Raw genomic sequence first — 26,329 nt, forward strand, 5'->3', positions numbered from 1 at the left:
ATATATATATATATATATATATATATATATATATATATATATATATATATATATATGTGTGTGTGTGTGTGTGTGTGTGTGTGTGTGTGTGTGTGTAATTAAGATTATTTAAACAATTATATAAATTATGAATAACTGTTATAAAATCAGCATCTTTTATTTTTTTTAATAGGGGCAAAAAGTCCTTTATCATTCAATTTAAATTAACTTCCAACAAAACTCTGAAAACTATTTGTTTAACATAATCCACACGTTTCTTATTTATTTTATTTCATTAAATATTTGTTACGTCATTATTTTAAGGCAGACGTCATCTCAAATTTGCATCCAGGGCTGTGTTTCTCAAAAACATCGTAAGCCACCAATGCTTTTTTGATAAACTCAGCCCACTTCAGTTGTTTCGGTCCAGTGATGAAAGCTGGACATTTGTTTTGTGGTGCCCTCTGCTGGTCAGACTAACAAATCAACTTAGTCAAGTCTCTAGTCTTCACAAATATTTTGGATACATTGTAATTACATTGGACCATAAGATAATATTCAATTAGTTCCAGAATGATTTTTATAAAAACATTTTGGGTTAGAAAGGACTCTATTCCAGTGCTTTGGTTTGTCATCATGCCAGTATTATGAATCACTCCTCGCTGCAGACAGAGTAAATTGCATTTGTGTTATGCAGTCTGAAGTGTAATACTATGCATCCATTCAACATACTTGTTGGCCCAGCTATTGTACAGTCCATCTTACTAAAAGTAATGTGTAGTGTCTTAACTGTTTTATGAAGGGAACCCTTGATTACAAGCCTATGATATCCAGACGATCCACTCAATTTTGAGACGACTTGCGCAATGACTAAAATAGCAACATGCTGTTTAGCCAACATTCAGTCAGTCTGGTTATCTATTCTTCAGATATGGCAGGATTACTAATTTTTGCCTTAGTCAGCCGCTGTCCGACTGCTCGCCTGATTCCTGGGATCATTCTCAAAAAGTTTCTTATACTAAGCACCTTTCCATAAATCCTGGATATGTGTGTGTGTGTGTGTGTGTAGCCTACGTGTTTTTCTATCCCGGTGGGGACTTCAACCTGAATGCACACATACTTATGGGGACTTGTGTTACCGTGGGGGCCTACATTTAGGGGGCCCTATATATAATGAATTCTTTTTTTTTGAAAATGGAAAAATGCAGAAAGGTTTGTGGGTAGGTTTAGGGGTAGAGTTAGTGTAAAGGGGATAGAATATACAGTTTGTACAGAATAAAAATCATTATGGCTATGGAGAGTCCCCACAAAGTGTGTGTGTGTATGTATGTGTGTGTTTGTGTGTGTGTGTTTGATACACTTCTATACACTCCTGTGTGTTTGATACACTCCTCGGTTTTCAGTTTTTCGGGGCAAAGCTATATAAAGGCATGAGTCCCAATTCGCATAATATCCATCCTAAATAGTATTCAAAATCAGAATTAGTGCGTCCCAAATCGTAGTGTGTTGAAATGAGAATTTACAAAGATACCTGGATGATCTACTTTTTATTTTACCATTATAGTTATTGTCCTTCGTGTGAACCTGTTTCCACCACAAAGAACCTGTTGTGCAGCAGAAAGGTTCCATGGATGTTAAAGGTTCTGTAAAGAACAGTAAAGAACATTTAAAGGGGCTATATGCAACTTTTTCCCCAAAAATAAACGTAACAATAGCCTTTTTATTTTACATTTATGACTCAAACATCTCCTGATGAGCATACTGACACCTTGTCCGCTCACAGTGGGTGCACATATAAGCCTGTATCCTATTTTTCCTTTTTTCTGGCGGGTCGTCTTTTCCCGCGCTGTCTGCGGATGTGACGCCACCACCGCTGCGAGAGCGAGCAGAAAATGAGAGCAGTTCTGTTTTTTGGCCACAGGTGTCAGTCGCGAGTTTAAATTTCAGAAAAACGCATATAGCCCCTTTAAAGGGTTAGTTCACCCCAAAAGGAAAGTTCTGTCATTACTCACCCTCATGTCGTTCCTAACCCGTAAGACTTTCGTTCATCTTCAGAACACAAATGAAGATCTTTTTGATGAAATCTGAGAGCTTTCTGTCCCTCCACTGACAGCTACGCAACTGACCCTTTGACATTGAAAAAGTGATTGTAAAATGAATCCATATGAATTGAGCGGTTTTGTCAACATTTTCTGAAGAGTCGGAGACACGATCGCTTAATATGATGAACAGATTGTAGTCTTAACGTATAAACATTCATCAACTCACACATCACTTGTGGTAAATGGAAGGTCAAGCATGTTCGCATGAGGTGCAAGAACCAATAAGGTTCATTCTCATGTTACACAGAACATTAGAGCTTCGTAAGAACCAATGAGATTTAATCATTGTGTTACGCAGCACATTTGAGCTTCTGCAAGAACCAATGAGGTTTGTTCTCGTGTTACACAGAACATTTGAGCTTCGTAAGAACCAATGAGGTTCATTCTCGTGTTACACAAAACATTTGAGCTTCGTAAGAACCAACGAGATTGAATTATTGTGTTACACTGCACATTTGAGCTTCTGCAAGAACCAATGAAGTCCATTCTTGTGTTACACAGCACATTTGAGCTTCGCAAGAACCAATGAGGTTCATTCTCGTGTTACACAAAACATTTGAGCTTCGTAAGAACCAACGAGATTTAATTATTGTGTTACACTGCACATTTGAGCTTCTGCAAGAACCAATGAAGTCCATTCTCGTGTTACACAGCACGTTTGAGCTTCCACAAGAAACAATGAGGTTAATTCTTGTGTTACGCAGCACGTTTGAGCTTCTGCAAGAACCAATGAGGTTAATTCTCCTGTTACACAGCACGTTTGAGCTTCCATAAGAACCAATGAGGTTTGTTCTCGTGTTACACAGAACATTTGAGCTTCGCAAGAACCAATGAGGTTCAATCTCATGTTACACAGCACGTTTGAGCTTCCACAAGAACCAATGAGGTTCATTCTTGTGTTACACAGCACATTTGAGCTTCGTAAGAACCAATGAGGTTAATTCTCATGTTCAGCACGTTTGAGCTTCTGCAAGAACCAATGAGGTTCATTCTTGTTTTACACAGAACATTTGAGCTTCCGCAAGAACCAATGAGGTTCATTCTTGTGTTACGCAGAACATTTGAGCTTCGCAAGAACCAATAAGGTTCATTCTTGTGTTACACAGCACATTTGAGCTTCCACAAGAACCAATGAGGTTTTTTCTTGTGTTACACAGAACATTTGAGCTTCGTAAGAACCAATGAGGTTAATTCTCGTGTTACGCAGCACGTTTGAGCTTCTGCAAGAACCAATGAGGTTAATTCTCGTGTTACGCAGCACGTTTGAGCTTCTGCAAGAACCAATGAGGTTTGTTATCATGTTACACAGAACATTTGAGCTTCGTAAGAACTAATGAGGTTCAATCTCATGTTACACAGCACGTTTGAGCTTCTGCAAGAACCAATGAGGTTCATTCTTGTGTTACGCAGCACATTTGAGCTTGGCAAGAACCAATGAGGTTCATTCTTGTGTAACACAGCACATTTGAGCTTCGTAAGAACCAATGAGGTTCAATCTCATGTTACACAGCACGTTTGAGGTTCTGCAAGAACCAATGAGGTTCATTCTTGTGTTACAAAGAACATTTGAGCTTCGCAAGAACCAATGAGGTTCATTCTTGTGTTACACAGCACATTTGAGCTTCCACAAGAACCAATGAGGTTTTTTCTTGTGTTACACAGAACATTTGAGCTTCGTAAGAACCAATGAGGTTAATTCTTGTGTTACGCAGCACGTTTGAGCTTCTGCAAGAACCAATGAGGTTTGTTCTCGTGTTACACAGAACATTTGAGCTTCGTAAGAACTAATGAGGTTCAATCTCATGTTACACAGCACGTTTGAGCTTCTGCAAGAACCAATGAGGTTCATTCTTGTGTTACACAGCACGTTTGAGCTTCTGCAAGAACCAATGAGGTTCATTCTTGTGTTACGCAGCACATTTGAGCTTGGCACGAACCAATGAGGTTCATTCTTGTGTAACACAGCACATTTGAGCTTCGCAAGAACCAATGAGGTTAATTCTTGTGTTACACAGCACATTTGAGCTTCGCAAGAACCAATGAGGTTCAATCTCATGTTACACAGCACGATTGAGCTTCGTAAGAACCAATGAGGTTTGTTCTTGTGTTACGCAGCACGTTTGAGCTTTGTAAGAACCAATGAGGTTAATTCTCGTGTTACGCAGCACGTTTGAGCTTCTGCAAGAACCAATGAGGTTAAATTTCATGTTACACTGCACGTTTGAGCTTCCGCAAGAACCAATGAGGTTCATTCTTGTGTTACACAGCACATTTGAGCTTCGTAAGAACCAATGAGGTTAATTCTCGTGTTACGCAGTACGTTTGAGCTTCTGCAAGAACCAATGTTGTTTGTTTTTGTGTTACACAGAACATTTGAGCTTCGTAAGAACCAATGAGGTTCAATCTCATGTTACACAGCACGTTTGAGCTTTGTAAGAACCAATGAGGTTCATTCTCGTGTTACACAGAACATTTGAGCTTCGTAAGAACAAATTAGGTTAATTCTCGTGTTACGCAGCACGTTTGAGCTTCCGCAAGAACCAATGAGGTTCATTCTTGTGTTACACAGCACATTTGAGCTTCCGTAAGAACCAATGAGGTTCATTCTTGTGTTACACAGCACATTTGAGCTTCGTAAGGACCAATTAGGTTAATTCTCGTGTTACGCAGCACGTTTGAGCTTCTGCAAGAACCAATGTTGTTTGTTTTTGTGTTACACAGAACATTTGAGCTTCCGCAAAAACCAATGAGGTTCATTCTTGTGTTACGCAGTACGTTTGAGCTTCTGCAAGAACCAATGAGGTTCATTCTTGTGTTACGCAGCACGTTTGAGCTTCTGCAAGAACCAATGAGGTTTGTTCTTGTGTTACACTGAACATTTGAGCTTCATAAGAACTAATGAGGTTCAATCTCATGTTACACAGCACGTTTGAGGTTCTGCAAGAACCAATGAGGTTCATTCTTGTGTTACAAAGAACATTTGAGCTTCGCAAGAACCAATAAGGTTCATTCTTGTGTTACACAGCACATTTGAGCTTCGCAAGAACCAATGAGGTTAATTATTGTGTTACACAGCACATTTGAGCTTTGCATGAACCAATGAGGTTAATTCTTGTGTTACACAGCACATTTGAGCTTCCACAAGAACCAATGAGGTTTTTTCTTGTGTTACACAGCACATTTGAGCTTCGCAAGAACCAATGAGGTTAATTCTTGTGTTACACAGCACGTTTGAGCTTCGCAAGAACCAATGAGGTCTGTTCTTGTGTTTTGCAAAGCACATTTGAGTTTCTGCAAGAACCAATGAGGTTCATTCTCGTGTGTTTTACGCAGCACGTTTGAGCTTCCGCAAGAACCAGTGAGGTTTGTTCTCGCGCGTTTAGCGGGTTCGGTTGAGCTTCTGTTTATGTTCGGTTCGCTGATCAATGTTTATATGTGAAAAAACCTCAATTCAATCTGTTCATCATATAAAGTGACAGAGTCCCTTCAGAAAATGTGGACTAAACCGCTCAATTCATATGAATAGTTTTACGATCTCTTTATGAACTTTTTGAAGAGTCAAAATGTCAGTTGTCAATGGAGGGACAGAAAGCTCTCAGATTTCATTAATAAGATCTTTGTTTGTGTTCCGAAGATGAATAAAAGTCTTACGAGTTTGGAACGACATGAGGGTGAGTAAAGACAGAATTACATTTTTTTGGTGAACTATCCTTTTAAGTTTAAAAGTGTAAGGAGATATTTGGAATTAGGCACTTTTATAATTTTTCACTCCTTTTCCCATCTCATCCTGAATTCCATTCCTCCTCAAAAACAAACAGTCGCTCATTAGCATGTGCGACCCGCTGGTGGTAAACACTTATTTCCACTTGAGTGCAGAGAGAGAATTAAACCAACAAGAGGCGCTCGAGGTAGGTGGGCTGTACGCCGTCTTTATGGGGACGGTTTATGAGGATTTAACAAATGCAAGAGGACAGGCAAAACATTCAGCGGGTGGAAAGGGGTGGGGGAGATCGGAAGGGCACGTTGGTACAGTTTGTGCTCGTTCAAGGCTGGTGTGCAGTTGTAGTCTTGGGTGGCCAGAGATGTACAGTCCATTGTTTAATGGGTGTATGTGTGCTCTCTCCCTATAATTTTCGAAATGTGACAGAAGCTTAAATGTGTGTGCCAGGATCGAGTTATTTGTGCCGCGTTAACACAGTTCTTTTGTGCTCTCCTCTTTGGGCCGAAAGGGCTCTGTAATTATGCTGATAATCAAGACTGTCACAGATTATACTTCAGCAAAAAAGCCTTTCTTGTTTCATTAGAGAAAGGACCACCAACATCCAAACAAACCCTGAGCTTGTTGCACTGTCTATCTCCTGTTTGTTTGAACGGGTCGTATCGGTCACAGCGTTAAATTATGACATTCAGCATTGCAAGGGAGTTTATTACAGTTATTTATAAATTCTAATCTCTATATGTCTAAAATAAAAAAAATAAAATGCATTAGTGTGACTACTTTCCAGCCTCCACATTACACTGCATGATCACAGGTCACACATTTCAAGTATATTATGTGAGACAGGGGTCTGACAACAAACAGGAATCATTACTTGTTTTGAGATGGTCAAAAATCTATCAAAAAACGCCCCATATTTTAGACATATAGAGATTTTATTAATATTATCATTATAAAAAATAGTAAATATTTATTTATTATTTATTATTATAATTACTATTATAAAAATAGTAAATAGTTTTTAATTATTATTATTATCATGGACAATATTATTAATATTATATGTTATATTATTATTATAATGTGGACAACTAATTAATGATAATGCACTTTTTATTATTTTATTTATTTTTGTATTTATTTAGTTTTTTATAAGTAATGTTAAATTATTGTTATTATTATCATCATCATGAACAATGCAATGTGGAGGGCTGAAAATATTTACAATAATTCCAGTTATATTTTATTATTTTGTTGACTTATTATATTTTACATTATTTTATAATGGACAATGTAACGTGGAGGACTGAAAATATTCTCAATAATGCCAGTTATATTTTAAATATGTATTCTTTATTGGTTTATTTAGTTATACTTTGTTTATAAATTATTATTATTTTTGTATTATAATTTTAAAATGTGAATGTTACATAAATATAAATATGTAGTATGTAAATATTACATAATAAATATGCAATATCTATACATTTGTTGATGATGACTTGTTGCTGGTTCACCTGCAAATACTGTTTTGGTAATGGTATGACCAAATTTGTTTTATTTTTTGTAAGTAAATACATTTTTACAAACACACACACACACACACACACACACACACACACACACACACACACACACACACACACACACACACACACACACACACACACACACACACACACACACACACACACACACACACACACACACACACATACACACTCAAAGATAAGATGCACTTTTCCTCTTGAGAATTTTAAGGGGTAATAAACGTTTAAATGCACCACGATACATTTTTCACACATTTTATGAAGTGGTACCTACGGTTTTATTTATATATGGTACAGTTTTCAGCATCAATGCTAATTTGCCTACACTGAACATTTGTATTTGAATGTGTAAGTGCTTTAGGTTTTCCTTGTTTTTTTAATCTTTAACATAAGAAGTTCTGATCTGCTCTGTGATCAGATCTGTACCTGAGGATCTACGCATAAGCTTGCTTGTATTATGTCCATCATCAGAACACATTTGCATGGCATGAGTTTCCTTGACTGGTATTAATCACTCCATAGTCAGTGTACGGAAAATCTGGTAAGTGTTGAACACTACGAAGCAGCTGATGAATTTGGCCATTTAAAAGTATACGTCTATGCTGTTTATACTAAAAGAAGTAGGCCATTTATTTCCAGTTTGGATCTCATATTTGAAGTCAATTTAATTTGTTTACCTTTTCAAAGCCCAAAATCCGATAACCAAATTACCATAAATAATTACAAAATACCAGCCCAGAACCATCTATGAACATCCTTGTCTAGACATGTAGGGTATGAGTATGGTGTGTCATTCCTTTTTAGAGGCTCCAATTTTGCAGTGTCTCAAAGAAAACAGCTTAATGGAACTATTCATTTTGATGTTTTAACTCATGTGTCAGTGTTAAATGTATATAATTTGTTGAGCAGCCCAAAGCAATTGCTCTTGGTTTTGAGTTAATATTGCTTTCAGTAACCCAAACTGGTTGTTATTTGAGCAATGACTCAATGGTGAGGTATAGACTGATACCGAAAACCAAACCAGAATCGCTTTGAAGGACATAATAACCATGTAAACTATGTATAAACAATGTAACATTTATAATGGACGTATATACATATAATTTCTTGTATTGTAATCTTTCATTTGGCTTTAATATTCATCTAAAAATATTGTAATAATTATATTTTTGATGCACTGCATTGATTTCAACATGGATAGTTAAGTGCCAAATGTGTCAGACATTAATTTATGTGATGACCCAATAACCCAATGAAATGTTTGTTTTTTTTACAACACTTGCTGCAAAAACACGAAATATGCAAAATCAGGCTGTGTCAATTTACGCTAATTATGGATTAAACCAATGATGTCATATATGACATCATGTTACATGAGTATTTTCCTACCAGCAGAACACAGAGTGCTTTATGAGACAAAATTACAGTGAGACTAAATTACAAGTGTTGCATCTTACCAAAAGAGGCCTGACAATAAACCTGCTGTGCATATTTACTGTTTGAGACTGTAGGAATTGTGAGAAAAATGTATTTTGAATATACGATAATGTTGTTTGATTGTAATAAACAATAACATTTTATAATAGATATGTATTTCTGTACTTGTAATGTAAATTAATTAAAAAAAATTATAATAAATATTGATTTGTATTAATTGCATACATATCCTATGTGACTGTTATTGTAATAAATACGTAAATAAATAGTTCACTTGACAGAGAGCAGCACGCTCCTATAAGTGCTAACATGTCGTCTATGTAGGCAGCTAAAGATATTGAGGCACAGCCAGTGGCAGTGTTTTTCTCCAGTCCTGGCAGCTTCCAAAATCAGATCCAAATCCCCATTGCTTGTGTGTGTGATCCAGTCCGGTTTTTCCCTCATACCGTTATCCAACGTAACGTTAGCCTACTATGCGTGTGAGTGCATGAAGTGTGTGTGTGTTTGTGTGTATGTGTGTGAGTGAGTGAGAGAGAGAGAGAGAGATCGAGCCTTGTTTACAGCGTCAATTCAACGGAGAGAGACTACAGGATCTACTCCACATCCTTCACATCTCCTAAATGAACACAGATCCGATCCTTCAAAAATCATATGTGTCCTCCATACTCCGCTTCTTGAAGGGAAATATCAAGCTCTGAAATCTCAGACTGAAGATGGTGGGAGGCAGAGAGAGACCATTTTAAAGCCTGGACGGATATTATTTGGCATCTTTCTGAGTTTCTCCACCGATTTTAGGCCTTTAAAAACGCTGGATGAGAAGCACAAGGCATCTTGCAGCTGATGAAGATCACACACACATCACACGCTCGTCCAGACTGTTTTAGCCAGCGGACCTAAGCGGGTTTCACTGAACTACAGCGAAAACCAGCCTGCGAGGAGACCTACAACGTGTTTCCCCATTCCTCCCCCCCGCCCGCCACCACCACGACATGGAGCATGGAATTATCAAGCCGTTATGTGTTTTTCTTGGTTATTTTCACATATATCGACTAGGAGAAGCTGTAAAAATTATTATTAAACACGTTTAAGGAGCCCGAGAATCCGTGCGGGTGAATCCGCCTCATGGTGAGGGCAGAGCGGGCTGAGTCTGCTGGATAATCTCGCTGGGGTGTCTGGAGGGTCATTTATCCCAGCAAAACACCATGAAGATGGAAACAATTGATTTCGTTTGATTATTCCCAGCTCTTGTGTATCTACATTTTTGTTTTCACCCCCTCCAAAAGAAAGCACTAAGCTGGATAAACCAACCTTGTTCATATTTTTGTACTGAGAAGACTTCAAGAGTTAAGCATCATCCACTTTGAAGGGTTGAGCTGCCTCCCCTATTTTGTATTTTTTTTTTTTTTTTTTAACAAGTGTTTGCCTTGTTTTTGTACAGGAATGAGGGCTAGCAGACAGAGGCGATATTGGACCATGTTTTGTGGTCTGGTGCTGGTCCTCTCCACACTCTGTCATGGAGAAAGTAAGTTCTAGTGAATGCATATGGATTAGATCAACATATTGTTGCTGGTCTAAGAAAACATCCAGTTTCATTTTGCTTTCAATGTGATTTTTACACGTAGTAATGATGTTAAAAGCTTTTATTCGTGATATATGGCAAGAAAACCGTTCCTTATTCCAGACCAACCTGTTACTTTTCTCTTAATTCCACGTTTTTACCTCTTTTCCTTGATTGGAATGTTTCACAATAGAAAATACATGGGAACACATGGAACAGACAGAAGTGTAACAGTGTTTTGGCAATGCTAAGTCAAAGAACACAACAAAGTCAACTTTGCTCATGCTACCACTGCCATTTAAATGGTCATTTCACAGGTTTTTTTTTTTTTTTTTCTGTATCTGTCAAATCATTCTGGAATCTAGTGTGGTCTAATTGTGTTTTACAAGTGCCATCACATGCACCTGTGGGTATAAATCTACTTTTAGTAGAAGTATAAGTCAGACTTGAGTTGTCATGACATGTTGGCAGCATGGGAGATTCTGGTGACAGTATCTGGTTTAAGTCATTAAACCAAAAGGTTCTTTAATAGACAAGAAGTGAAATGCATTAGCGTCATTCCCCAGTTAACAAAAATATGTTCCAAGTATGTGTTTCTAACACATAACCATCAAGTTATGAAAACGTTATTTCTGAATGTTCAAGACATTCAGTTTTTCAAATGTTTTTGGTTATGTGAACCTTAGAGAAAACCATTAAAGGTAATGCTTTCTCCATTTCTCATTTTGCAAATGTTATGGGAACATTACTTTTGAATGATTTCTGAACCATCTAAGTAGCAGGCTATAGTTTAAAAAACAGTAGATTAACGCCCAACTAAAATGTTTCACAAGCGGAATGCTTCATGAATACAATTTGTGCTAATGTTTTGATAACGTGGATAACTTTAAACAAATATTAACATTACTGGACGAATGTTTGTTTATACCTTTTGTGAGAACCTTACCTGTTAGCTGGGGTTACCCCTATTTAAACCTGTCTGCCAGTCCTTGAAACAATAATTATTATTATTTCATATAAGGCACTCTGGAAATCAGTCTAATTTAAGTACTTTAGTTCTGGTTTTTAATGCTTTATAAATGTTTTGACATTCTAATTGTCTCTTTGCAAGTATTTGATCTTCCTTAACAGTTTTAATTTGGTTTATGTATTACTTGAGTAGTCTCATAACTGTTTAATGTAGAGTTTCACACAAATATCACTAACTATTATCTGTTTCACTATGACACCGAGGGCTGGGAAGATTGGCCACAGATTATCATTTGTTTTCTTTGGTTAACATAACAGAAAGCACCAATATAAACATTTTGATACCTATAATTCTTTATATTTGAAAGCCGATAACCGATATATAGTCCTTTTGATATAAATCCATATTTTTATATCATTTTTTGAGAGCCTGATTACAATAACAAAAGTGTCATCATTAAAAGCCATGTCCCAAGCACACAATTATAATGTTCTCTATATAATTTTTATTGTTGTTGAAGTGATTCCAATCATATTTCAAGCAATTGCGAACATCATGGCGAACAGTGCGCATCTGAAGTGTCTCAGCTGAAGGAAATAGTCCATTATTTATCGGCTTTAATACATTGGCCAAATTTGGCCCATACCGATATTGTGGCTGATATATTGTGCATCCCTAACAGATATATAAGTGTGGTTGGTTACAGCTAGTGAGATTGCGATCAGGGAAGGGCTTGTCTTTGTTAGGTCAGTAGGATACATTGGGACGCTGTGATGTGGTTGCCAGTAAATGAAAGCGATTTTATGCTCTGTACGGGCTGTGTAGGTTTACTTGTTACTGTAAGTCTGATGCTGTGTTGGGTTTAGAATATTAACCATCGCATGCAAACATGCGGGAAGAATGAGTCATTTTTATTATTAACCCACATAGGCTATGCAAATTTGCCTTGTATTTCTATGCAAAACTGTCTTGTGTTCTTCAGTGATACTAAAACTGGCCCATGAAAAACATGCCAGAGATTTCTGTCTCTTTAAAATCAATAACCCAGAAAGTTCTTGCAATTTTTGCTTCCCCTTAATGTTTGACCACCACAAAATTTCCATGTTTCCAAGTAAACTGCAAATAAGACCCCCTGATTCATCCGATTCATCGAGAGGGAGGAAAAAAACCTGTTTTTAAAATAGAACATGTAAAAACACCCGCTCTAGCAAAACAGACCCGGTTCTGTTGATTGGAAGAGTGAGGAGTTTGTGAAGTCTGTGTAATTGGGTTTTACTGTTAACCCCAGCGGTTGCAGGGCAGCGAGGTAGTGAGGCAGAGGAGGTTCTCAGTGGAAATCCTAAGTATAACCTGTCTCTCTTGGCACAGGACGGATAAAGATTCCCAATGGGGCATAAATGTGGTTCCGGTTAACTGGTTGACTTATCTCGACATCAAAAAACATATTAGTTGATCTGCCTTTTTGGTTGGGTTAAAGCAGTTTTTGTGTCTCTCTTTATATTCATAGAGTGATTCTTTAGCATCCGCTGGTCAGTTTGATATTTGAACGTTTTTACAGAAGCTTCTGGGAGCTTCCCATAATTCATCAAATGAATTGCTGATACTGATGTTTGTGCTGTTTTTTTGGTTCTAAAATAATGCCACGTCTTCTTGGAGGATGATGTCATAAAATAACTTGATTATACAAAAGCCTAAAAAGTGACGTTGAGGAAATCTATGAATTGATTCCAAATTTAAAACGATATCTCCAATATGCTTAGTTAAGAGAAACATAAATATGAAGAAACACCTGTAATGTTTATTTTAAAGCCATTTTGTAGTCAATATTCAAAATTCACCCCATGTTCGTTTATTAATTTTTTTAAATTTAACTAATATGATGGCTGTTTTTAAAGGAACACGCCGACTTTTTGGGACTTTAGCTTATTCACTGTACCCCCCCAGAGTTAGATAAGTCCATACCATTCTCATCCCCGTGCGTGCCATAACTCTGCCTGACGCACCCACCGCTAGCCTAGCTTAGCACAAAGACTGGAGGTAAATGGCTCCAGCTAGCCTACTGCTCAATAAGTGACAAAATAACGCAAACATTTTCCTATTTGCATGTTGTGATGTGTAGTTACATCGTGTACTAAGACCGACGGAAAATGAAAAGTTGCGATTTTCTATACCGATATGGCTAGGAACTATTCTCTCATTCCTGCGTAATAATCAAGGAACTTTGCTGCCATACCATGAGTGCAGCGGCGCAATGATATCACGCAGCGCCTGAAATAGGCTAACTTCCGTCAACATAACCAACGTGACAACCTGCTTACTGGGGACTATTTTCAGGCGTTGCGTAATATCATTGCTCCGTTGCACCCATGGTACGGCAGCAAAGTTCCTTGATTACTACGCAGGAATGAGAGAATAGTTCCTAGCCATATCATTTTCCGTCGGTCTTAGTACACGATGTAACTATACACATCACAACATATATATGGGGAAATGTTGGGGTTATTTTGTCACTTATTGAGCAGTAGGCTAGCTGGAGCCATTTACCTCCAGTCTTTGTGCTAAGCTAGGCTAGTGGTGGGTGTGTCAGACAGAGTTATGGCTCGCACGGAGATGAGAATGGTATGTATGGTCTTATCTAACTCTGGTGAATAAGCTAAAGTCCCAAAAAGTCGGCATGTTCCTTTTAGTTAACCCCCCCCCCCCTCCCCAGTTTACTAAGACACATTTGATAAGAACATACACATGTAAACAATTGTAGAAATACATTTATATATTGAAATAAGCAGAGGAAACCATTAAAGGGAACTTCTGTTAGCAAAAATATGAGGCCTTCTTGCTATTTGGTTTTGTGTCCAATGTCCACATGAACACACTCTGTTGCAATCTGTTTTGTTGTAGAATCAGAAGTGTTAGGATTTACTAGCTTGGGTTAAAAGCTTTCTTTCCCTGCTTCATTTCTAAACAGTGACATCAGTTTATGACCTAATTTCCAAATGCCTCCACTCTGCTACCTATGAGAGTCCGCAATGGTGGGTTGGAATTGGGTTATCAAATGTAAACATGAGATTTGGAGAGCCATCAAAGCAATAAAGATAGCACTGTTTACTCAGCAGTGTGAAAATGTTAGAGTCCGCAGACAGGCTGGGTGCTGTCTGTCTTCCAGGGTGGTAAAAGATGCTTGTTTTTGCCGTAGTTTAATTCAGTTTGCTAGCATAATGGAAATGATACAGCAATGCATGCTTGTTAGAATCCGAATTTTAGGATGACTATAAAAGAAAGGACCTTCAAGAGGAAGGAGGGGGCCTTTTCACTCTGAGATTGTTATTTAAGATTTAAAGGGTTATAAACTTTTAGGTAATGTTATCTTTTAAAGTTTCATTTAAGCTCTATAATTCAAGAGCTCTATAATTATCTTATAGCATTTTCCAGGGTTCATTTTTTAGCTTGGCGTAAATGTTTTAGCATCTTTCTTTGTGTTTAGCCTGTGGGCAAATCACACCGTGGAAAATAAACAGTATAATGGGTGGTAGTGAAAGCAGAGATGTCTGTCTCAGGATACCTGTCATAAAAACACAAAAATCTGTCTTATAAAGACTCCCTCATGGCTCATGGCAGTGTGTCAGTAGCAGAAGAAAAACTGCAGTTGGTTGAAACTTCTCACACGTCTCTTTGGCTTGACAGTCAGTAAATGCGTGTTTGTTTTATTGGCCTAAATCATTCAATTTGTGTTTAATTTTAGCGTTCGGTAAATACTGTTGTGTACCTTGGTACCTGCATTTTGTTATCATTTATTAGCTCTCAAACCTATATAACAATTTCTGTTCTTCAGTGGAACATAAAAAATATATTTTAAGGAACGCTGGGGTGCAAACAACATTGGAACCCACTGAATTTCAATGTATGGACAAAACACTAAGATATCTTTAAAATATCATCTTTTGCATTTCACTGAAGAATGAAAGTCACTCATGTTTGGAATGACACATTGCTAAGCAAATTGACAATTGCACTGCAACTTGTATAACGTTTCCATGAATCAGACTATTCACTCAAATATTCAAGGTCAGGGTCTGGTTCAAGGTTTATTTATAATATTTAATAGGTTTATCAAATATTCAAGGTCTGTTTTTAGCATCAAACTCTCATCCTTCCCTTGGGTTGTTTTGACCCGAAACTCAGTGTTCATTGGAGTGGTCCAAGAACTTAGGACTTTTGTCACACTTGAACCATGAGTACACCAAAAATTACTGGATTCGAGGAGTTTGTCATATTAAAAATTGTAACAAATCCTTCCTTCACGGGTCATTTTGACCCCTTTAGGAATGAATGGAATGTGAGGAATGCTTCAGTATAGAAAAAAATGCTCAATATAAAAACAAGATTATATAATATCTGAATGCACACTGAAGAGAGAAACTCAAGAATTGACGTTAGGACCCTGCGAAAGAGTGCATTTGCATATCGAGCTATAAGGCCTGGCCATCTAGTGGTGAGAGTCATGAAATATCATGTTATATTTTTTTCTCTCAAGAGGTTGGCAGAGACACCCAAGTTGACCCAATGTGAGATATTTTGAGCTGGTTAAGCATGTTTTGGAGAGTTATTTTGCATTTAATTTAAAAGAATGTGAATAATGTGCTTAAATTATATTATTTATTGTTAAATTCTAGTCATTTAAAGGTAAATAAAATAAAGATTAATAAAAAATGCATTAAAAAATAGAAAAAGTATTATAGAAATGAAATGATATAAGCTTTCCGGTCAAAAAAATAATTTAGGGCTTTGTGTCATTTTGACCCACGAGGGAAGGATTTGTTGGATGAATCTCTCTAATCCATTGCTGCCTGTGACTGTTGAATATTACTGTTGAATTGCATTGATTATCATCTGAATTTTTCTGTTTTCCTCCTTCCAGTCTGTGGTCCAAGCATTGACATTGGCAATGACATCAGTAATTTCAAGCGGCTGGAGAACTGTACAGTGGTTGAGGGATACCTGCAGATCCTCCTCATCGGAGGCAAAAACAATAACAATCAGGAGTTCTTCCGCACCCTCAGTTTCCCCAAACTCACCATGATTACGGATTACCTTCTCCTCTTCCGTGTATCCGGGCTGGACAGCCTCAGCGCCCTCTTTCCTAATCTCGCCGTGATCCGGGGCCGTAACTTGTTCTACAACTACGCCCTGGTCATATTTGAGCTGACCAGCCTAAAGGACATCGGCCTCTACAACCTGCGGAACATCACACGGGGTGCGATACGAATCGAGAAGAATCCCGAGCTCTGCTACTTGGATTCTGTGGACTGGTCTCTCATTATGAATGCCGAATTGAACAACTACATTAATGGAAATAAACAGTCCAAAGAGTGTGGAGATGTTTGCCCGGGAATCATGGAGGACAACCCTGAGTGTATCAAGACAAACTTCAACAACAATGACAATTACAGATGCTGGACCTCCAACCATTGCCAGAAAGGTGAGTTACTGGGTGTCTTTGTCTTTACCCATTTTGTTGGCCGTTTTTTGCATTTGTTGAGATCTGATCCACTTTTTCAGACAGTGTAGTCAATATCTTATGTGTTGACATTGGGATGGGATAGTGATGACGTAGTAGTTTGCGATATGAGGAAAAATGAGTGAATTCCGATATGGCTCCTGACAATAATGTGCATTTTGTAGGGTGTTATACATGTTGTGTCCCAACTATAATTTGGATAAGGTTCGGAAACATCCGGTTTTGGTGTTTATTTATTTTATTAAATGACCTAAACCAAATACGCCTGTGATGTTAAACCAAATGTGTCATTAGGCAGGTTTCCAATTACATATTTGTGCAAAACTTTTGCAATATTTTCTAAATGTCGATTAAAAACTATTGTGAAATGGCGGTGTTTCCATTAACCGATGTTACGTAATTACGTAATTTTTTCCTCTCGCAATAAGTCATTCCAGAAATCATGGCAACGGATGTTAGTAGGTTTACGTATATCCCAGCCACCACACTAGCCATTATTTTTAATTGAAGGAGATGTAGTGTTATCCAAGCATTAATGGCATGGAAAGCCCCTTATACTTGGGAACGGCTAAGGTGTTTCTTGGAGGTTATAGTATGTTATTTCTTGGGGTGTAACGGTACACAAAACTGACGGTTCGGTACGTACCTCGGTTTTGAAGTCACGGTTCGTTACGGGTTCGGTACAGCAGTTTTACAAAACTTTACTTTATTTATTTTTATAAAAAAAAATGTCTGTCCTTAAATAAATTAAATTATAGCTAAAAGTTTTTTGAATATATTGCTGTAAACTAAAGGGAGCCCTTACTTGCATTAAAGGTTAACAACAGAGCCAAAACTATTAGCCTAAATTCAGTTGCTATTTATTTTTAGGTATAATAATCAACACTCATAAGCTTCACATAAGGCTGTTTTTGCATTAATCTCTAAATCTAATTTATAAAATTATGTTTTTTCTCCAATTCGTTGTTGAAATATAATATTTTAGTGAGTGTCATTTTCATGACAGGTTTATTTAAACATACATGAAATAATCAAGACATCACTAACAGGTTAAGTAGAATATAATGAATATATAGGCTAATATAGTGCATATATTTAGCGAAATAGTTGATTTCTCCAGTGAACTAACAGCTGTGGACACTGAATGACTGCCTGAGGTAAATGTGATGCTACATTGTTTACAAGCTGTTTTTATATTGACGTCTTTCCGAGGTTGAAACACTGATTGAGCGATTACACCACATATGATACGTTTCAGTGTTAATGTATCCTCAACATACCTTAAGATATTAATTCATGTTTATTCTTTAGAAAGAGATGATCACGTTCAGACGCACACACGCGCGCCGTTGAACTGCTGACTTGTCTACAGTGATCAGTCGTCACATTAAAGAGAGTCAAAATGACATTTATCGTTTGAATTTCGTGATAAAATGGACAGAATACTTAATATGTTAGTGTGGGAACTAGGACTGAAGTGTGTTCCGCGCTTAAAACAAGCCGACTGTTAACTGTTAAAGATTGCATTCGTAACCGTTCGGTACACACGCGCACCGAACCGTAAGCCCTGTACCAAAACGGTTCGGTACGAATACGTGTACCGTTACACCCCTAGATATTTCACAGAGGAACTGTGGATTCAGAATTTCTGGATGAACAGATCAACCTTTTTTGAGTTGTGCAATCAATGCAGTAGGGCAATAAATAAAGAATAAAGAACGTCTCATCTTCTGTCCAAAAAAACCACGCCATCAAGAATGATCAAAGCCAGGTGACCTGTAAATGCGAAAAAACTGTTTCCATTGCTGTTTTGTGAAATATTTCTTTTTCGAATGGCCTGAAAAACCACCTCATGGGTATTTGGGATTTATGGGAGTTTTTGCGAAATCAACGTGTTTCCATTGGCCGTATTTTCAATTCACAATTTCAATTTGTGCGATTTGAAGGGTAATGGAAACGCAGCTATTGTTTAGGTAGCTAATTCTTTACATGTTAACAATTTAACTTTTCTAGTGCAAACTGTTGCTTTGCCATGATAGTAGACGACCTGGCGTGTGTTTCCTTTACAACAGCGTATCTCGCTGCTTAACCATAGGTTAATGGATAAAATAACTAGTAGCTAGTCATGACTGCTTCCCAAAACTATCTTTCGAACCATGTTGAATTAACTCATGGGCGTCGGAAGCAAAAAAAATGTTGGCTGGGTCCTCTCTTAGAAATTTTTTACTGGAGTTGGTGTCATTTACATTCTGTACAAATTAGGGCTGTCACGATTATGAAATTTGGCTGACGATTAATTGTCCAATAAATTATTGCGATTATGACGATTAATTGTCTGTTTTAGGGCTTTGGCGATTAATTGTCATACAAATTGTTGTGATTATTTAATTGAATCCCTTGTAAGTTGTCACTTGCAATAACACATTAATACACTTAAAGCCTTTAAATATTAAAGTAATTTAATCAATGAAAAATATGTATCTTTCAGAAATGTGTACATTTAAAGAAACAATGTAAATGTATATGAAAGTATAAATAATAGAAACAATCACCATAAAGTTACCATAACACATAAAGGACTGTCAATATCTCATTCCAAACTAAAGTAAAATATATATATATTTTACAACTTTGAAAATTCTGTAAATAACAGAAACAATGAATCACAAATATAAACTATGACCATAACAGAACAGGCCATAAAAATCAAATTCTGAAATAAAAACAATCATGCTCCTTAATGGCTTGGTAGATTACGGGAAAGAAACACTAGCATGTTGACTTTTTCTGGTTTAAGACAGCATCTAACTGGGGTGACAATGTTGCCAGCTGTACTGAACATTCTTTCAGAAGCAGTACTTGTTGCACATATGCACATGTAGGCTACTTTCTCGCCAATTTGGAAATTAAAGGAAACCTATGTATGACACGCCAATTCGTTATGCCATTTTGGAGTGCTATCAAGACGCATAATCGCTTTTCGTGTTTATCAACGCCGTTTCATTCTATCCCCCTACACTGCCCCTACCCATCACACACACACACACACACACACACACACACACACACACACACACACACACACACACACACACACACACACACACACACACACACACACACACACACACACACACACACACAAACACACACACACACTGCCCCTAAACCTACCCATCACAAGAAACATTCTGCATTTTTACATTTTCAAAAAAAAAACATAATTTAGTATGTTTATAAATCCATTTACATTCACGCGGAATCACACGGCGTAGACATACACGTGGAGATTATGGTTTGTTTCGGCGTACACATACAAGCGGAATCACACTGCGTAGACATACACGTGGAGATTATGGTTTGTTTCGGCGTACACATACACGCGGAATCACACAGCGTAGACATACACGTGGAGATTATGGTTTGTTTCGGCGTACACATACACGCGGAATCACACAGCGTAGACATACACGTGGAGATTATGGTTTGTTTCGGCGTACACATACACGCAGAATCACACAACGTAGACATACACGCGGATAGCTCAAAATGCGTACTGATAACACGCCATTTGGCTTTAGAAAGTTAAGCAAAGCCATGATGTCATGTTGATTGGCGTTGTCGTTTTCGGCTTTGAAACTAAATCCATCTTTGTTGAATAACTGGGCTGCTCTAACTCAGGATGGAGAAATCAACAGGGCAATATAATTTGAACGTAATGCTCAGCGTAATGAATTCAGAGGGAGACCGGTAGAAGTAGAGTGCTGCAGGTACGTCGTTCATGAACGAATGATTCTTTAATATGACTCGGGACTACCGAGTTGTCTCAGAGAGTGATCCGTTCATTTTGTTGGCCGCGCGTGTGCGCAAAATCCCATAGGTTCTGTACATGAAACAGAAAATGTTAGTTCATCCCTCGAGTTCGGGTTGAGTCTTTCGTTCTTCCTGTTATGCTGAAATGACTCAATTTTTTTTTTTTTTTTCATTTTGCTGAACGAGATTCAAAGATCCGAGTCTGTAAAATGATCCGAACTTCCCGCTACTAACTACAGGGCCCCCTTGTGTCTTCTAATAGTGGGCAATAATAACGATCACCTGTAATGACCGCGATTAGACCAATTAATCGCGATCAAACGATTATTTTTATAATCGTGACAGGTCTAGTACAAATAGGCTTCATTGTTTACTAAACATCTGGTTGGTCCAGACCAATTTATGAAAGGCACTTAATTCATTACAGTGGCGATCGTGTAGGGGTAAGGCACATGGCAGAAAGTTTTGTTGAAATCGACCCGAGGTTCGAATCTGCCTTTTGCTGAACTCGCGCTACTCCCGTTTCCCATCACATATCAGATCGGAAAGGCATTTATTTTCAATAAAAATTAAGAAAATATTCAAAATGTGGAAATAAAGCACCTAACGTGTGTTTAATAATAAAGTATCGGTTATGGATAGGTGAATGGACATTGCACTGAATTAGAGATGGTAAAAGTGAGTCTTACCGCATACAATGTCCATGATTTAACTATATAGAACTGGTAATTACCCAGGTTGTTTATTAAGGCTAATTAATTGTTTGCAATTAACTATGTTGGTTGCAACGGAACTTGAGGTCATAGTAGTTGGCTTACAATGCTTTTGGGAAACGCACCTCTGAAAGAGAAATTATAATGTGCAGTTTGTGCTAATGGATTCTATAGTGCCTCTTGTGGTAATAGTGAGAATGCAACTTGCATTGCGTTATAAATCGCAGCATCTGGATCATAGCTAGTCAGGGCTTGGCATTAATTTTTTTGCTCACCAGCTACTGTGGCAAGTGGTTTTCCAAAGTTACTAGCCATTCAACATTTTCAATGGCCATATAGATATTTTTAATATTCTCATCATAATTTCTTAGCAGGTATATTAGGCTGATGTCAGTTTATGATCTGACACACGGATCCATTATACTGTTACATATGTGTTTTTTTTCCTCAACTGCTTACGTTCACTTAAAGCATAACTGACTGTTTACGGGAATTCTCGCCAAGACCTGCATTATTTTGTGTGCGTTTGACTGTTTAAGCACAATAAGCAGTGAAAATAACTCAATTTAGCACTCAAAGGCGGCTTTTTGCGTGCACTTTGGGTGTGAGTGCACAATCTGTGGGAATAAGTAAAATGATGTGCAATACACGCAATCCCACACCGAAATTAAAGCCCTGTAACACCAACAATATTCATCCAGAGTAAATGAAATGAGTGAGTGAGGGGAGGCGGGTTTGTGTGTCAACTCGCTTTCAAAGAGATGAGAGAGCGAGACAGCACAGCTGGTATTGTGTATCTATTCTGCGGAAAATGAGTATTGGAAGCGTTTCAGATATATATCGATGTATCAACATGTTTGTCAACACTATATTGCACTTAGTTCAGATGCCTTTTTAAAATACTATATTGAAAAATGTATAGGCCTATATTATAAATAAAATTCAACCCGCCAAAGTGGCTAGTAGGAGTGACTGTGCTAGCACGCCACTGCTGAAATCCACCCGTATCTGGCGTGTTGGCGGGTGTTAATGTCAAGCCCTGTAGCTAGTATGTTTTGTGCAATTTCTGTCTTGTCAGTCATATCCTTACATCCAGGCATCTGTCAGACTCAGCACAAAGCTTTCCTCTGGTTGTTATCAGTTAAGTAGATCAGGGTCATCCAGCATTCATTCCCTACCTATAGGCGTCATGTCTTGGCTGGTTTATGTATTGCAGTGAAGAACAAAGTGCAAATTTGCTACAGGGCATATTTGAGTATGTTTGGTTCTTCCTTTGACTTACTTGCACAATGAAAAATGGAGTGTAGTCATTGCAGGGGGTTTCATATGTGCTTGACTTTGAAGATAATGGCCCCATCTACAGGAAAGTTTGTGTCCGGAAGCGTCCTTGAAATATCGAATTCCTCACAGTGGTAGTCAACCGGATAAAAACAAGCAAATTCGTTAGAGAAATAATAACTTTTTTTCATTAAGATGAGAAAAACAAGGTGAAAGAAAGATCCACTATAAACGTGAAATGCATGCAGAACGCATGCATGGAGAGGTCTGGTTGTAGTCTTCCACTATTGTGGTCTTTTTGGACAGAAGGATGCTGCAGTGGCAGACAAAGCGCCTCTCTCTGAAGGCAAAATACTTTAGCAGTTCCTCCCACTTTCCATATAATTACCTTGTTTTCCTTTAACACAGATGTTTCTTCAAGGGCTGGTAGTGGTTTCCAGTCAGTCTGCCTTGCCTTTTTTCTTCCCAGCTCTTTAATTACCCAGTCAGGACTTGTTGTTCACCAGCCTTGTACTTTGCATTTCAGCTACATTTAGAGTAGACGGAGCTTACTGCAAATGTCTGCACACATGCACACAGGAAAGAGCCCACATCAGATAGACTACTTAACAGTTCAAGTTGAGTTGAGATGCACAATATTCTGGTAGAGTTATCCTCCTGTTGCTGCGCAAAACTCTTTTCGCTACGATGCTGGGGTGTTATGCAGACGTTAAAGGGATAGTTCACCCAAAAATGAAAATTCTGTTGTTCCAAAGTCCAAACCTGTATTTCTTTGTTGACATTTTGAAGTTTGATATTTTGTAACCGAACAGTTGTGGGACACCATTGACTTCCATAGTATTATTATTATTTTTTTTTTCAAAATATCTTCCTTTTGTGTTCAGCAGAACATAGAAATATACAGGTTTGGAACAACTTAAAGGCGCAATATGTAATATTTTTGGATTAAAATCCAAAAATCACTAGAACAATGTTATATTTTGTTGACTTGTGTACTTATATTGTCACAAATGTTTCCAAGAATTTTTAAATCGAGAAAAATAAGCTAATTTAACCAGGACACGGACTGTGTCTGTGTGTCGCCTATCAATGACATCACACCCACGTTACCCTCGATTTCCCTAGGAAACACCAAAGATGATTTAATATATGATGTGTTTTATTAGACAGGTGAGCAACTGTTTGGATACATTCATCAACAGAAAAGGAATTATTGTTATATAGCAACAGTTAGGCTAGTCTTATTGTTTAACTCTCGTTTTCATGATTTACCGCGAGTACCATGTTTCACCATGCCTAATATCGATCTTGCTTACTCCAGTGTGCAACAAGTGTCTCATAGTAGCTGCTGAGCGAACGCACAGAGTATCATTAACATAACTTTCAACACACTGAAATAATGTATCTAATATGATAAAACGGCACTGCTTACGCATGACCAGAAAAAGCGGAAGCGCTCGTCTGCAGCAGAATAAAAGCTCCGCAAAATCCAGGCGTCATCAAGAAATGCCTTTGTTTTGAAGAAGTGACCTCTAGCGGCGAAAATGTACATATTGTGGCTTGAAGGGCAAGTAAATGATGACAGAATTTTCATTTTTGGGTGAACTTTCCCTTTAAGGTGTTTGAAGTGTTTTTTAATGCATTGCTAAATATTTGCTAGCATATTGTTTAACATAGACTTGTTTAAGTGTCCTAACATCTCCTAACCATGTCAGACAATTCCACACGTGATAATAGGTATCTTTTTAATATTAATCAGTTTTATTCCTAACCAGCCACGACGGTGATACAACAATGATTTTATTTTATTTAAAATTCACGGCTGGAATAACAACATTAAAAGTATGAAAATTATATTTTCAGGTACTGATTATGTGCTTTATTTAATGTTTAAATTGTCTAATTTGAATATTGTTTTGCATGCTTTTTAAAGCCATACTGACAGCGATAATGTATAATTCACATCAGATCTAGAAAATAAATGAAAGGACACAAGAACTCAAGAACTATGACAAAGATAGTTTCAGTCACTCAGAGCCAATATACATTTATCAATGTTAAAATGTCGTATTAGTTGGGAGAGCAGTGTGCTTCCAGAGAGACTCCGCCTACACACTCTTCTGATTGGCTGTCATTTTTTTGGGATTGATTTTGTGGCATCTCGTAGTCATGTCACATCTGGTGTGGACAGACAAATCATATCGCATCTGGTCTTCTGTGATGTTTGTTTTCCATATAACGAAAATGACGAAAAGCACCATAATACTTTTGTGGTATTTTCCAAAACTTTTGAAGCCATACTTTGATAGATTTGTGTGAGGAATAGTCAGAAATGTAAGTATTCATGGAAGATCTTGACATTAGCCCTTGCTCTACATGGTAAGAGAAGTAATGATGTCTGGTTCCTCAAAGAATCGTTTGTTTCAGTCAGATATTTGGTATAGTTTAAAATCTGAATGATTTGTTCAAGAACCAGTTCATTTCACTGACTCAGTGATTTGTTTTGTTTGAATATCAAATAAAATTTTAGTCTGTTTCTCACACAAATGACTTGGAATATAGTGTGCAAGTAGTATGGGCTCTAATGCTGTTTTGTGTTCTTTTTGAAGCTTGAAAGCTTCAGTCTTTGTTCATTATAACTGCATATAAAAGAGTGATCATGACAGCCTTCAGAATTTCTTTTTTTGTGTTCCACTGAAAACAAAAGTCTTACAGGTTTTGGATGACATAAAGGTGAATAAATAATGATTGAATATTCATTTTGGAGTGAACTTGCTTTAAAAATTCACATTTTACTTTGCAATTTTTACATAACACATATATTTCTTCAAGAAAAAGTACAAGACTCATCAGAAAGAGATGGCAATGCGAGTTGATTGCATAACAGGAACTAGCAAACCCAAACATGACCTTTTCAAAACCTTGTTAGCTACAGTTTGATCATAACACTGACCTTGAAGCTGTAAATGTCACACGTATTGGATATGTATCGCAGTAACAGATGCGTCAGTGCAATATGATGCCTTATGGGGGTGTTTTCTTTTGCAGCACAACATTTGCATCAGGCAAAAACATACAAAACTAAGCAAAAGTTTGGATGTTTATTGTTAAGTTGAAATCTAAATGATACTTAAGTTGTTGTTGTTTGTTAGTGCATGCCATTTGCAGTGTTTGTGAAGAGCTTTGCTGTTGTCTGTTGGCGGAAAATAAAATGTCCAGACCAGAACGGCAGCTCTGGAATGTGTCTTTTGAAGATGCAAATAGGGAATTTTGGCCGTCTGGTTTGCCGTGATGTTCTTTGGGACGGCAGTAGAAGTGAGTTGGATGTCTGCCGTGAGATTTGATGAAGTAGTGAGATTTTGGAGTGGTCTTTCACAGGTGACAGGTGAATGCTTTCTTTCATCTCTCTGCTGACCACCGTTGGGTGGAGACCAAGCGAAAATGTCACTGAAATGTCAAGCGCTTTAGCCGAATAGATTACAATGTCTTATGACTCAGAACTGGAGATTTTTTCTTTGCTCTGAATACCACAAGGTATTAGGCGGTTTTAATTTGCTGTGCAGTTGGTTCTCCCTTTTTCTTTTTCATGCAAACGCTAAGTCAAAAGGTGTGTGCTAATAGATTCCAATCCATAAAGCACTGATGGGAAAAAACACCAATAAGCAAAAAAAGGTTTGCTTATGAAATTGGTCCATA

At 37.5% G+C, this 26,329-nt stretch overlaps 1 protein-coding gene across 2 annotated transcripts in view; it reads left to right on the forward strand.

The window, feature by feature from the left end:
* The first annotated feature begins 9,273 nt into the window (after positions 1 to 9,273).
* The window catches only part of igf1rb (insulin-like growth factor 1b receptor), a 110,416-nt gene continuing 93,360 nt past the window's right edge, over positions 9,274 to 26,329 (forward strand). The window contains exons 1-3 of one of the 2 annotated variants that reach the window (XM_079802209.1): positions 9,283 to 10,129; positions 10,225 to 10,308; positions 16,230 to 16,790. In XM_079802209.1, the coding sequence (XP_079658335.1) occupies positions 10,227 to 10,308; positions 16,230 to 16,790 (643 nt within the window). In that variant the 5' untranslated portion in view covers positions 9,283 to 10,129; positions 10,225 to 10,226. Of the gene's footprint in view, positions 10,309 to 16,229; positions 16,791 to 26,329 lie in introns of both variants that reach the window. The other variant, XM_079802208.1, reaches the window with a different exon arrangement.

This window comes from Gobio gobio (genome assembly GCF_949357685.1).
Source record: "Gobio gobio genome assembly, chromosome: 2".
In the NCBI taxonomy this organism is placed as follows: Eukaryota; Metazoa; Chordata; class Actinopteri; order Cypriniformes; family Gobionidae; genus Gobio; species Gobio gobio.